General features: G+C 38.6%; 1 protein-coding gene across 2 annotated transcripts in view; it reads left to right on the top strand.

Moving 5' to 3' along the window:
- Positions 1-1,863: 1,863 nt before the first annotated feature.
- The window catches only part of arhgap10 (Rho GTPase activating protein 10), a 52,612-nt gene continuing 39,462 nt past the window's right edge, over positions 1,864-15,013 (top strand). For both annotated transcript variants that reach the window (XM_085356885.1, XM_085356884.1), the window contains exon 1: positions 1,864-2,459. In XM_085356885.1, the coding sequence (XP_085213011.1) occupies positions 2,306-2,459 (154 nt within the window). In that variant the 5' untranslated portion in view covers positions 1,864-2,305. The remainder of the gene's footprint in view (positions 2,460-15,013) is intronic.

Raw genomic sequence — 15,013 nt, 5'->3', positions numbered from 1 at the left:
CGATTTCGGTGAATTAACCCAACTGAAACGTTTTCTTTTACAATACGGGGAAAAAATATAGTTATTGTTTTAAACCAGAATCGGGTAGTACAAACTTTAGTCAGGGCTTTAGTCACAATTATCTATGTGGTTTGGGGTTAGACCACACTATCTTTTGTGTGTTTTTTTTTTCAAATGTATTAAACTTACACATTTCCGACCGAAATACAAAGCCTATACAGTACTGTGTAAAAACCACTCCTCATTTCTTCATATTTTGCTGGGTGCAAGAATTTATTGAAACACGTGCAGACATACACAAAAACACAGTATATGAGGCAAAAACAGAGTTTGTAAAATTCCAACCAGGTTGAAAGTCAGTGTTTGGTATGACCACATTTATTCTTCAACACAGCTTAAACTCTCTTAGGCAAGTATTCTTATAGTTAGTCTTGTAAGGAATAGTTCTCCAGGCTTGTTAAAGGACATTCAAAACTCTTCTTTGGATGTTGGCTGCCCTTTGTTCTGTTCTCTGTCAGGATGATCCCAAACCTATTCAATAATATCAAGGTACGGCTCTGGGGAGGCCAGACCATGACTGATAGTGTTCCTGTGTGTTTTTCTATTTAGATGTCTCACAGCATTAGTATGAGAAATTGAGCTGTTGCCAATTAGATGTTTTCCACATGGTATTACATAGTAAATCAAAATCTGACTCTACTTTACTGTGTTCATAATTCCATCAGTTTTTACAGGATCCCCAAAACCACTGGCAGAAATGCAGCCCCAAACCATTACAGAGTCCCCACCGTGTTTTATCCTAAAGATGCCTCTAGACCTCTCCTGACCTTTTCTACACATATTGATGACCTGTTCAAATTTGGATTCATGACCAGACCTGTTGCTGCTGATCTTCAGTCGAGTCTTTGTGTAATTTAGCATACCTTGGTTCTTCCTTAAGAAAATCTTCTGCCACTGATACCATTATAGTAAACAGTAAATGGATCAACTAAATGGCCAGATGTCAAGTCTCTGATGGATCTCCCCCCCCCCCCCCCCCCCCCCCACACACACACACACACACTCATTAAGGTCATGGCTTTCATATATTGATAATTTACAATAGCTCTTTTTTTAAAGCCTTCCACGTCTCCTTCTGTCATCCACTTGCACATTTTCTTTTAAATTTTTTATTGTAAGTACATTGGTGCAAAAACACTTTACTCCCAGTCAAGCTGTTTCCTATGGCTGCCCCGAGAACATTTTCGTTTTGTTTGTAATGGGTTGCTAGTAACAAAGATCCTATAGATACAAACTGAAAGTGGGCCTTTGTTATATTTGTGCAGACACAACACCTTTTGATCCCTTGTGTTAGATGTCTTTTATAGGCTTGAATGACTCAGGTCACTCTTGAATGGCTTAAAAAATATTTTCTGAAAATGGTCAGGTACAAGGACTGCAGTGAAAAAACTTGAAAAAACCTGCAGACCTATGGCATAAAACCAGCAAAAAATAAATCAATAAATAAGAGAAAATGTGTCCCCTTAGAATCAAACCATAAAGAAATTACAGTAAGGATGGCAATCCTTCAATCCTCAGCCCACACAGGACCAGAGGGGAGCTTTGATTTTCCAAAGAAAAACCTGTAAAGTTAGCACCGCCTGATTCTCCAGCGCAAAACAACCTTTCAGCCACGTTATAGTATACTACTATTCCTTTCAGTTAAATAAAACCTGCAATTACCCCCATTGTTCCCACCACAAAACGAAAACAACGGTCATTGGGCACGCGAAGAAACGACGGCGGAAGTATCCTGACTAAGCTATCTGGCGCAAAACTCTGCTGGCAGAAGTTTGCAACACGCACGCAGATGTCAGTAGCGGAGTTTCTCAATCTGTCACTTTAGCTAGGTGGAGTACATTTGATGGAGGAAGGAAAAAATTGGACACAGCACACTCTGACTTTTTGACCACTGGTGTCAACCGACTTCCGATGAATGCTTCAGGCGATATCGTATCTTTATCACTTCTTAACCGTTACACTTGCTAGTCATTCTGGTTTTATTTGACAGCCGTGGAACTACACCCATGAGCCCTTGTCAGAAGTTACCATGCTAAACAACGTTAGCTGCTGCTGCTACTTCTTCACGTAGCTATGCTTTCTCAGCCCGACTCGAAGACTCCTAAAAAACGACCCGTCATTTAACAGCAGCGACTATTTATTTGCTCGAATTGCAAACTGAACCTGGATTTGTTGTGCTTCTTTTTTTTTTCCCGTGTGTGAGTTTTCCGTTGTTTGAAAACGAAGCTATCAATCTGTCACAGCAATGGGACTACACCCGCTGGAATTTAGTGAGTGCTATCTGGACAGCCCGAGCTTCAGGGACAAAATAAAGTCACACGAAGCAGAGCTGGACAAAACTAACAGGTTTATCAAAGAGCTGTACAAAGATGGGAAGAACCTCATCAATGCAACCAAGCGTAAGTTTGACGTTTTTAATATTCAAATGGTGCAAGAAAATCAGTGAGTCACAGACAAATCGAGCACTCAGCACTGATTATGTTATGAGCGAGGCTGTTGAGGTTAATTGAAGCTAGGTGTGAGGAATATAATGGACATGTAGAGGAAAAACGTTTTTAGATCTGGTCTGTCAGTTTGGCTCAATTTGTCAACACTTTGCAGTGCCGGGCTTCAGTGCAAATATCCTTAAACTTGGGGATGTGTACATGACTGAGAGTCCACTCCCTTCGCAGAGTGTAACGTTTGTGTTTTAATTCATCAAAGTTTGCTCCAGACATATCGCCCGTGTTTTAAAAATAATGCTAATTAAACAAACAGGAAAAAAAAAAAGATAAAAATGAGCGATGAGACGAATAAAGCTGAGAAATAAGCAAAGACACTCGGGGAAAGCACCTGAAATACAAGAGAAGTGAAAAACGAAAACCTAATAAGAAACTGCAGAGCTTGTAGCGTCTCTGTTTATGAGGCGCTCGTTAGTAGCTGAAGGGTTATTGTAAGACGAGATAATGTGGGGGAAACAAATGTAAGTTTTTGTTTTATTTTATGGGGAAAGTTTTGAGTCGGTGTGAACCAGTGCTCTGGATTTTTTTTTAATAACACCTTACACTATTTGTTCAGTCACACACCTCAGCTGGGTTAAAAATGATTACATTATCTCCTTGAACTCTAATCTCATGGGCTGGGCTTGTCTGTAGGTTGCCCTGTGCTTAACGCCAGGACTTAAACACTTATAAAACAGACTGCTTTGCCTTGCTGGAAATGCCATGAATCATTTCTAGTTTCTGAAACACTGTATCTGAAAGGTTTAAAATAATACCAATCCTATTTTAGTGAACTTTTTTATGCTGATGGGGGGCTAAAATTTACCCTCAGGCTTGCTTTATTGTCTGTCTGTGCTGCTGGTTAGTGTCAGGTATGATTTTCATACTTGCTTCTAGAAAAGCCTAAAGTCTCCCAAAGCTCACATTTACTAGTTGTTTTTTCATGCTGACTACACAGTGCACAAGCACTGCATGAGCAGACTTTGAGGCAAAGGGTTAATATTGTAAAGTATTAGCGTGTCACAAACATAAGATTATAAGTATATGAGTTTGGTTTAGTGTTTCCTACAGCAACAAAATATTTTGACTGATTTTCAAAACTGGCTCACTGATTTTGAGCTTGATGTTTCTATTTATATCCTAAGCTTTTTTTAATTGGAAGGACAAGGTGTGTGGTATGTGAGATACTTAAGTTTTCTTGCATGTACATGAAAACTGTACTCTTGATGCAAACAGTTTGTGGCGTTAAAGTTATCTTTGCATCTCGTCTTGAGATTCAGTCTTAGCCACACTCTAGCTTACAAAAAAGCCTTTGGCGCTTAAAATATTTTAACCTTTTATGTATTTTTAAATGCGTATCGATTGTCTTTTTATTTTAATTACGTTGCTTTAACATAAAGTTGAGGTGGTGCATTTTTTAAAATCTTTTCTTTTGGTTACAAAGGTGCATATTAACTGGTTGTTATGTGGTGTGTGCTTGTTTGTTCATTAGGTCACTTAAATGTGCTTTAATTAGAAAAAATATGTGTGACTCAAAAATATGTATCACATCAAGTTGTTCATGTTATAGATGTGTATTCTACATGGACTTAAAATCTGCAGTTCATAATTTCCCTTTCTTTTCCCACAGAAATTTAAAAAACTTGTAGATTTACATGCAACAAAACAATTTTCATTTCTTTTTAGTTTTTAAATTTTTTTTAACTTGAATTGTTTGTGGTTTAGTAATGATCCAAATACGTAAATAGGACCTTTAGCAAGCTATTAAATGCATACATTAAAGGCACAGAAGTCACCATATTTTGCTTTCTGACTGGGCGGGCCGCGCCCTAAGCCATGTGTGGCTGCATTGAGCGTGAGTTTTTCCCCTCACAACTGAGAGGTTTGCTGGACAAGGGCTCCGCGCACAATAGTGCATTATTTGCACTTTATGTATCAGAAACTATTCGATAAATTACATTTTTGGACACAGTTTTGAGAAATATTTGCAGATAGTAAAGTTTCATGTTGGAAAGTCCATTTTTAAAAATGTTTTTCTTGATTGTGTCATTACTTGGCTGCTTTTTTGTGCACAGCCGGGATTGTCGGCCTGTTTCTTTGCCTTTTTGAATGTTTCCATGGTCTCATTGGAGCTCTTTGCTACTCTGACCCCCCTCATCATAGTGACTCCCTTGACACTTAAACTTTAAAACTTAACATATAAACTTAAATTCTTTCAATCTGAGTAAAGATCTTAGGAGGATAGTTGTGTACCCTCTAAAAGGACATTTTGGTTAAAGTTGTCTAAACATGTTTCATCTATACAACTGTCACATTGATTGAACATGAGGAAACTGTCCTTATGTTATGTACGTTTAATAATGCCTGCTATAATTTTTGTGACTTTCTCATGCCTTAGGCCAGAGTTATGGTAAACTGTGGACATGTACACGGACCCCTCAGCTAGGATTTTTACAATGCTACTTTTCAATCCTCTTGGAAAATGGGTCCATAGCTGGTGTCATTACAGTTGAGGGTGTGCAGATGTCAATACAGTCACATTATGCCTCAGACCTTTGCAGATGCTCAAGGTGAAATGTTGGTAGTATTATTATTTTACTTGCACCAACAAAAAATTTGAATAGCCTCCGCAGTGTTGTGGTGACTCACTGGCAGTTGATGTGATGTTGGTGCACTGCTGTGTTGGTATAAACTGGCACAGTGACATAGTGTCTAGTTTCAGTATGGCATGTGGTATCTTGTATTTAGCATCGTATTTGACTGTAGTTTTTTTGCTTTGATTTAAAGTAGAGTCAGGATGGTAGCATATCACTGCTTTCACTAAGTCTGTGTTGGTGTTTTTAGAAAATGACAAGAAATAGGAAACCCTGGTCATGCTCTCCCAATGGGACTATTGCAAAATCTGTTTCAGGAAGGAAGTGATGGTTATGTTTTGACATTAATGAAGTTTGCTCAGCCTAATTCACTTGGCCTGTGCTGAAGCCTTTAATGGAAACTATTTTGTCAACAAAACTGTTTTTGGTGTATTTTTATCATTCTAATCAGGAGCCATTTACACTATTTGGTAGTGGCAGCAATAGAGCAATTTAAACATTATAGAGCTACTGCAGCAGATTGTTAGACATGGCTTGATTGCTTTAGATGTTATCTAGACTTAAAGCAGAACTTTTTGATTTCTATTTCTATTTTAGGCTGTTCTTTGTGCTGTGCTGAAGGTTAATTTAAAACAAAGCTAGTCTGTCCAGGGTGGAGTAGGCTTTCTTCTATTGGTGAACAACAGATGATCAAATTAAGCGTCATCAATTTCAATAATTTATCATTGCCTCAAGTTTGATGGTTGTAGTTCTTTTTTTCTTTTTTGTCTTAAGCAAAAGAATATTTTTGTTGTTAGGATAAAAAAAAACAACAACAAGCGCCTGTTTTTATGCGTTGTCGTTAGCAACAGCGACAGTAAAACCATCGCGTGTCCGCTTGTTTATTTTCCACATAAACCTTTCACAATAAAGCTGAAGATCCTGTAGAGACTTTTCAAAATAAACTGAATCACGTGAAAGAGTATGCAGAGTGTTTACGGATGAGAAGCAAAAAAGAGCTGACAGGTGCTAAAAAATAAACCTTAGACTCAAACGTTAGAACAGGCTTTTCCCCGCAGCACGCCGTGTAATAAATACTCATAAAGAAAACAGCGGCCGTTACAACTTGTGTCTAAAAATGTATAGTTTCATGCATCGGTTAAAACACTCGACTCCACGTACACGATGCCCAGCTGGAAACACTTCCCGCAAGTCGAGCTGCCCGAGATTCACAGAATTTACAGAAAATGTTCAAGTTTTGTGATTTATATCGTTATCGGGACGATAGATGTCTTATATCTTATATCGGGATATGAGATTTTGGTCATATCACACAGCCCTACTCTGCAGCATGTTAAAGTTCATGGCAATACAATTAGGAAAAACATGAACACATTTGGCTTGTTTGGGAGAGTTGGCTGGAGAAAGTGTTTTCTTAGATTTGCAAAGAGGCATCTGAACAAACCCTAAGACTTCTGGAACAATGTCCGTTAGACAGATGAGACCTAAGTAGAAATGTTTGGCTGTAAGATACAACACAATGTTTGATGGAAACCAAGCACACCATGTCAGTACAAACACCTCATACCAACTGTCAAGCACGGTGGTAGAGGGGTATTGATTTGGGCCTGGGCACCTTGCAGTCACTGAGTTGACTACAAACTCCTCTGTATACCAAAGTATTGCAGAATGAAATGAGGCCATCTGTATGACAGCTAAAGGTTGGTCCAAATTTAGCTGTCAAACAGATGGCCTCATTTCATTTCAAGGTTGATTCAAATTGGGTTATGCCAAGCACAATGGTTAATCTGCAACAGAATGGCTGAAAAAGAAGAAAATCAGATTGTTGCAATGGCCAAGTCCTACACCTGAACTTGAATGAAATGGTGTGGTGGGACATTAAGAGAGATGTGCATTTACAAATGTCCACAAACCTTAATGTGCACAGTCTTAAAAGTCTATCTTACAATGATGTAAGAGACTGATGGCCATAGGGCTGCGACGATTTGTCGACTAGTCACGATTACGTCGACTATCAAAATCGTCGACGACTGATTTAATAGTCGACGTGTCGTTTGAAGCTTTGTAAGATCGCAAAAGACACAGGAATAATAGCAGGATTTAAGAGTGTAATAACGGACTGAAACAGAAGATGGCAGCACAGCATGTACAAGGATGCCAGCTGCCGTTAAACCCCGAAGAAGAAGAAGCAGCTGTGTCCCAGAATTCATAGCGCGGCCCAGCTTAGTTTCCAACAATGGCGGTAGCTAGTTAGTTTTAATATTACTCTTATTATTCTTTCTGGGTCACAAAATAAACGTTTAACATATTTTCAGGCGAGAATGTAGCTGTGTAAACCTCAAATATCGGCTCAGTTTATCAGGACACCACATATTTTCAAAAGCGCTCCGACGTTTTCGGAGACGTCTGTTACCCACTAGCTCGATAGCTAGCCGGGGGCTAGGTCACTAGCGCCGTGAGAACACCGGACTCCCGGCAAATTGTTTTCAAACCCACCGCCGTCTTTCACGACTCAGGTTAAATATATATGAGTCACTTAGATAAATTAAAAATGTTGTTGTTTGGCTTTTTTTTTTTTTTTTGTATTTTATTTGTTCCTGAGTAAATCGGTTTGGCTGAGATTAAAGTTATAGTTTTTACACAGCTGAATAAATGTCAAGCAGACAGCTGATTATCAGAAGTGTGAGATGCTGGAGAATATACTCCGGTGTCCTGTTATATTTTAGATAGCAAGGAGTTTATTAAACTTTACCGAAACAATTTGCAAATTTCATTAAAATTGAATAAACTATCATCTTGTCTTTATTTTTAGTTAGCACCTTAAAAGCTTAAAGCTGTAAGCTAATGATAGTTATATAAGAGCAGATGCTGCTGGTGCAATAAGCTGTAGTTTTACGTCCAGTGGATGATGATCTGATTAGTCGACTAATCGCATAAATAATCGGTGACTAGTCGACTATCAAAATAATCGTTTGTGGCAGCCCTAGATGGCCATACAGAAAATGGTTACTTCAAGATATTGTTGTCAAGGATGGTTGTACAAGCTAAACTCATAACATTTAGAATAGAATAGAATTCAACTTTATTGTCATTGCACATGCACAGGGCAACGAAATGCAGTTTGCATCCATCCAGAAGTGCTTTAGCCATGATATAGATATATTACAATTTAATGAGTTTTAAGTAAACCTCACAATTCATATAGTCCTTTCCGGTTTCTGTCAAACTGTAAGTATGTGTCTGTTTAGTATAACTGAAAAAATAAAATAAATTATTGCAATTAATTGTAATTTAATGGGTTGTTATTGTAATGTCAGAACTGTCAGCTCAATAACTGAAGGTAGTAGAGTTTGATGGCCTAAAATGGATTGAAAGCTCTACAGATAATTTTCTACAAATATTCTGATTCTTAAAATAGAATAATAGATTTAAAGTCTGTCGCGCTGCTCTAAACTTTTGATCCTGTTCATAGCTGGCATAGCTATTTCTTGGGTGATTTGATCAAAGTACATCAGTTTTCAGTGGGCAGTAGAAAAGTCTTTAGATGTTTTCAAAGTGACAAAATCTGCCTTTTACCGCTCCTGATTTGTTTGCAGAGGTCCTTCATGGATCTACATGCCAGTTGTTTAGGCGGTCCTTTAGTGTAGTCCAGTACACAGGAAACAAAACGGCTATGGCTGAATGCATCCTAAGTGTCTTTACATCTGTACTGTGAAGCTGTCCACTTATTGCAAGACCACCCAAGTTAATGCTGGGTGTGAACAGGGCCTTTCTCTAAGCACAGGGGTATTACTAAGTTTATAGTATTTTGGGCTATACCTAAAGTTTAAGTAAGGTACAGCGTTGTTAATGTACATTCGTAGGGTGGAGCTCAATCACAGTCTAGCTCTGTTTAGGTGGATACACTCTGATAATAGGGTTACAGTCTCATGAGACACTGTGTTTGGTTAGTCTTTTTAGAGAGAATCCTACAAACAATCAGAAGTTTTCTTCTGAGTATGCTTTTTGTAGTTTGCAACTTTGAAGTTAAAAGGGCCACATATCTAGATGCAAGATTGTGTGCTTTTTCTTGATGTGTAGACATGATTTGAGGCCGCTAAGCTGTTTAATCTGCAGGCCACTATCCGCTTCACAATAAGCTGCAACACTCGACAGTATTGTACAGATGTGTTATTTAGAGGTCTGCAGTGAACACTAACATATTTAATCTTGAATGCAATTTAGGTATAGATTTTTTAGTTTCATGATAATTCTTTTTTCCTTTAGTGTTGCCCTCAGAAGGCTCAGTTGTTTGGGCAGTTCAAAGCACAGTTGTTGTTCTAGAAATCCATTCAGTTCTCAGCCTTTCAGTAACTCCCTTGGCTGCTACAGCTGGGAGGATGTGCCAGTATGGAAAGTCCTTGGTTCTGGGAGGAAACTTTGAAGCGGGGCCTTGGGCCAGAGAGGCATGACATGGAAGTGCCCATTAGAGGAGCAGCATGCAGATGTGCTTCTGTTTCAGAGGGTTTCCTCCACAGGAACTGTGTCCTGTCTGTACCCTCTCAGCTACACGTCACTGTTGTCTTTAGTAAACCTTCTTTGCTCCCCCAGGAAGTTTTGAGTTCTCAGTTTCTGAAGATCTTGTTATTTGGGCAGTCTTGTCACTGCTCACTTCTCCACTGCCCCTTGCAAATTGTGTTTTCGTGTTGTAATAATCTGGAAAACTGAAGTTAGACAAAGTTGCAGCAAGATCAGGCCTGTCTCTTCCACAGCTGGACTTGCTCAGGTAAATTGACCAAACAGTTCAGAAAAACAATTCCATAAGTGTAATTTTTTTTGTAGTTTCACTTTTGGTTCCACATTGAAAGCCCAGCGATGTGAAGGTCTCTTTCTGTCTGGCAGACAGGTTTAAGAGTAGCCTGCCATAGTGTGCTTTGGCTCACTGCTCATCTCTGTAATCACATTACTGATTCTGCCAAAGAGCCACATCACAATCTTTCATTAAAATCGCATTAGCACAAGACGTGAAGTCATGTGGGAGGAACGCTCCTTATCTCTCTCTCCAAGGAAGAGGTCTACTATAAAAGTATATTACATTGCAGTGTTTCAAGGGCTCCTTTTTTGGTGAGGACACCTTTCACTGCATAATGAAAGAAAAGCATTTTTGGTGTCTGAGGGGGGAAGAATACCTCAGACACTGAAATATTGTGATCAGCCTCTTGGCTGTTACTGACAGCGTAGCCTCACCCAGCACACTTGTTTTGAGGTTCAGGGATACGTAAATGAAGTAATGCATGCTTTCTGGTCAGGGAGCTGCGGGAGGGGTCGGGTGAGCTGGCTCTGGGGAGGGCAAAGGTGGAAGGCAAGTAGAGCTGGGATACAGCCTGGAAAAGATGGGAGAGTGGAACAGGAAAGACTGTGGAAAGGCGCGGCACGTAAACACTGTGGGCTTGCATTAGGCAACTCCTGACCTAAGTGGCACATCTGGTGAGACTATAGAAATCATAACAAGCAACTTTCCAACAGATGCCAATAAATACACTGTGGACTTCTTCTGCAACTGACCTTTGACATGGACTTACATTTTATAGTCTGTTATGGAGAAAACCTTAGCTACTGCAGTCCCAACATGCATGTTAAACGTTCTGCTTTAAAACCCTCAGCAAGTTAAAAAGGATTTGGGCTAACTGTTGTTGACTATCAGTGATGTTAATCTGTAAAGCCCAGTGTAACAGAAAACATGAGGCCATTTTTTTATAAAGAGCACTGGTGAGCGTGCAACCAGTAACTCTACAATCAGTTTCATTAATATTCAACTTGTAAGTGCCAGTATTTTCCAATGGATAGGTTGCTCTGAACAGTTTATTAATATATGTTACAACACAGTGCTTTAAGCAATCAGGCTCCATTAACGAAGCTGTTTGCACTGTAACAACAGACCATTTTGTAGATTAATCAAATATCTTGACAGTACAATGACTCCAAGTTGTTGTTTTTTTCCTGGTGTTAGATTCATTATTGTCATTGACTTTATTTTTTTTTGCTTTTGTTCTTGTGAATGCCAGTTCTTAAAGCACCTGATATTAATACAGTGTTTGAGAAATTAAATGGATTAATCAGTGATTTTTGGTGAAGGACCAGGCAGTTAGGGAACTTAATATTACTATTGTCCACCAGACCTTTGTCTGAAGTGAGTTTTACAGCACAGTACAACATCAAAGTTATCAAATATATTTAAAATAAAGCTCCCTTTATTGCCGAACTAACAGGAGATCAGCAATGTGTGATTTTGGTGATACTTCACTGTGTAAATTGTATATATTTTTGTAGTATTGGACTTTTTCTGGCGTTTTCCAGTGTTTCACTTTTTACTTGGTCCCAACAAAGTTGATGCATAGCTGGCTCTATAGAGATGAGTGCTTTGTGGCCCAGCTTCCAACTTGTTCACAGTTGGAAGGAGGGTTTTTTGTTTTTTTAACAACACTTTAGTCATGCTCAAATCAATGGTCCTTATATTTTTCCTCAGACCTTCCTCAGAGGCAAGAATAAACATTATTTATTGTCTTGTGTCTTTAAAGTCTTGCTGTTTACTATATCTTTGGTGGAATGGCAAGCCTAAAGTTAAAGTGATGAGCTAATGCATACAGCATCTAAATGTTCTGCTTGCACAGTAAGCACACACCCTTGAATAAGGTTGTGGGTTGCCAGGTTGCGCTGACAGATGTGTTGAAATTTTATTTAGTATGTGGGTTGTGTACATACACTGTTTCATAGACCGTGTGGTAAGTTGGGTAACATGTATTTCAATTATTAATTATAAAGCTTGAGGGACATGCAGATTACAGATGTTTCCTGGGAGAAGTGGCAATAGGGTTGATTGGCAGTTATGCATAGTACTTATCACAAGTCTAGCCACACAGCAGCCATCTAGGTAATGCTTAAGCATCATTTTGGGCTGACAATTCAAGACACTAGAAACATGAATAGAGAGAAAGTCAAAACTCTGATTCAGTGAGACTGAGGCATAAAAACTGTATGCGTAGACTCAACAGTCAAATCTGATTAAATTTTTTTTTTTTTTAAGTATGAACTTAAAAAAGATTTTTTTTTAAGTATGCAAGAGCAGCATATCAAAGCATTACTCCATCATTTATGCTTTAATCCAGAGCACCAAGTCAAGCAAGGTCTCTGGTTTATCCCATCAGAGCACTAAACAAATGCCATGCAGTGCAACAACATTCTACGCTATGTGCAACAGCACAATGGGCTTATGTTTTTTTTAGTTCGGCTGATATAAAGCAGATGATTGGCTTTTTAGTGGGTGTTACAGGACAACCACCATCTTTGGCTTTAAAATATTTTTTCCAGAGGTTTCTATTAAAGATTCTTCACTCGTTTTGCTCTTTCTTTCTTTCTTTTTCTTTTTTTAAGTAGTCTTGCCCTTTGATCGGTGACACTCTACAATAACCAGAGTCCTTTAATTCACTACCCTTCACATTTTGTTTGTCTTTTCTTCCTGAATGGGCATGCCAGTGCTAATGTCACATAGCTGGCCACTTATTTTCCTTTGCTTTCCGCTTATAGAACAGCATAGCCTGTGATATCAGATACAAGTAAGGTGGGGTCTGTATGACTCTCACTGTAAATCCAGAAGAGTAGGGTCTCTGGTGTTCTGCGGAGAAACTAGCCAAGTTTGACAGTTCCCAGGTTTGCTCTGAAATGCCTTGCTTTAAAAGGCAAAAAGCAGACGAAGCTTTTGCCTTGGACTCTTGCATGCCCTAGTGTGTGTGGTATGTGATAGTTGCTGTCCTGAAGGAAAGAAATATCGTTTCAATCTCTTCTGCAGACCTTTCATCTGACACGTTGTTTATCACTGGAATGATTGTATCCAATTAATCTATGCTGTTGAAACTGTACAGGAAAACAATGCCGGTTTTTTTTTTTTTTTTTGCTTTTTCCCCTTATTTGAGTGTTGCCTGGTGTTGATTATTGCTGGAGCTTCATGTAACTGGATAACATTCATTCTTTGTGTTTTATGTAATGAAGTCCACAGCTTGGCCTGAACTGTCCACCCTGAAGTGTGTTAAACATGCTTGCAGCCTATGTAATCAGATTGCAGATGGGTGCGACCTGCACTGCACATGTGGCTCTAATAAAAACCATGCAAATCTGTCTGTTGACATCAGTGTTCTGGAGTGCATATTAATTATCCACAGTGTTGTTAGCCCTGTATTACCTTTTTTTTTAATACACAAAAGATGTTTCATATCCTAATAAAGTAAAATACAAAAGACCTGTGTCTTTTTCCCCCCATGATCTTTCTCTAACAGTACAAAAACAGGCTACAACCCAAAACATCTGGAACTCTGTAATTTCACCTTTCACCCTGTAAATAGTACAACAAGAAGATATTGAATTTCTAAAAAAGTTGTGGGCATAAAAAGTTGCAAACAGCTTTTTGTCTGTTTTTAGGCTAAATGTAACTTTCAAGAACAGAAAGTCTTTGTAATTTTTTTTTTTAAAATTACTGCACCCTGTTTTTGTATTTTATACATCATTAGTTTTGTAATTATGAATCATCCCAACTCTGTTGGAAACTTATTGTGTAAGTTGTTTAAATCTGGAAAAGCAGAGAAGCGAGTGCCTCACTGAGAACTGAATCCCTGAGGCAACTTAAACACTGCACACAAAAAAAACTCTGTAGAAAACCTGTGTATTACAGCATGCACATTACACTCTGCAGTATAACAGTAATTGCTTGAATGGCATTGATTTTTAGTGACATGTGATTCTGACCTTACGTCAGGTACAATGTAGTGTGTTGAGGCTTTAAGGTGTGGCAGTGTTCAGTGTAATGTTGTCACAACATCTTTTTACTGTGTCATTCAGGAGTTGAACTTTCCACTCTACATTTATATGTTTCTGGATAAGTTGAGACCTGCAGGTGACCAAGGACTCCATAAAGGTCACTCATTACCTATCAAGTAAATACCTTAATGAAAGGTTGGTAATGAGCTATGCTTTTAAAACCTTACATTCTAATACTACTACTAAAGATGACAGCATATAACACTGACCAACACAAACTTTGTAAGTTTAAAATATGGGGGGGAAAGTTATGTCGAACATTGATAACAAACAAGCAATGCCAAAAGCAACAGAGGGGAGTGAGCAATAAAAAGCACAACTTTGGGAATGAAAAGAAGCAATGCACTCCAATAACACTGCTTTTCTATAAAAGGTTTTGAGCAAGGATTTAATTGGCAATACTTGTTTTCCTTGTGTTCCTTCAGCACGGCTGCTTCAAAGCACAGAGACTCATATTGCAAACATTTTGTTGAAGTCATCAAATGGGGATAAATGCATTGGGACGGGGGTTATCTTTTAAAGGGTTTCCATGCTGATAAAACTGTTTTCTGGTAACGGCTCCATTCAAAAAAGGTAACTTAAAGACATTAGAAAACGGAGGAAACACCCATCCACTTAGGTGTGATTTAGATGCCTTGTAACCCTACGATGCAGCCAGTTGCATCAACTTGATGTTGTGTGGTCTGTCTGTGGTGAGGGACTGCTTCATTCTGGTTAAACAGTTTAGAAATTACAATAATTAAGTAATAGTAAGTGTATCTCATTATTAAGAAGTTTCAATAAATCTGGGAAATCTCACAGCTATATCAGCATTTAGATTTACTGTTACACATTAATATGAGAACCTTTTCACAAAAAAATGAGGCAGAAAAGATGCTTGTAACTAAGAATCTGTGAACACTTTCTGCTTTCAGTACTTTCAGGACTGTCTGCAGAGTACGTGACCATGGTGCAGTATCAATTGGTATCCTCACTCCAAGTTGCTCACTAGTTAGCTAAACTTTCCAGAAATGTATTTCATGTTGAGCCCAT

This window comes from Diplotaxodon limnothrissa, linkage group LG6 (genome assembly GCF_057381915.1).
Source record: "Diplotaxodon limnothrissa isolate DT_005_m linkage group LG6, D_limnothrissa_male_GT1.1, whole genome shotgun sequence".
In the NCBI taxonomy this organism is placed as follows: domain Eukaryota; kingdom Metazoa; phylum Chordata; class Actinopteri; order Cichliformes; family Cichlidae; genus Diplotaxodon; species Diplotaxodon limnothrissa.
This window is presented reverse-complemented; position numbering and strand designations above follow the sequence as displayed.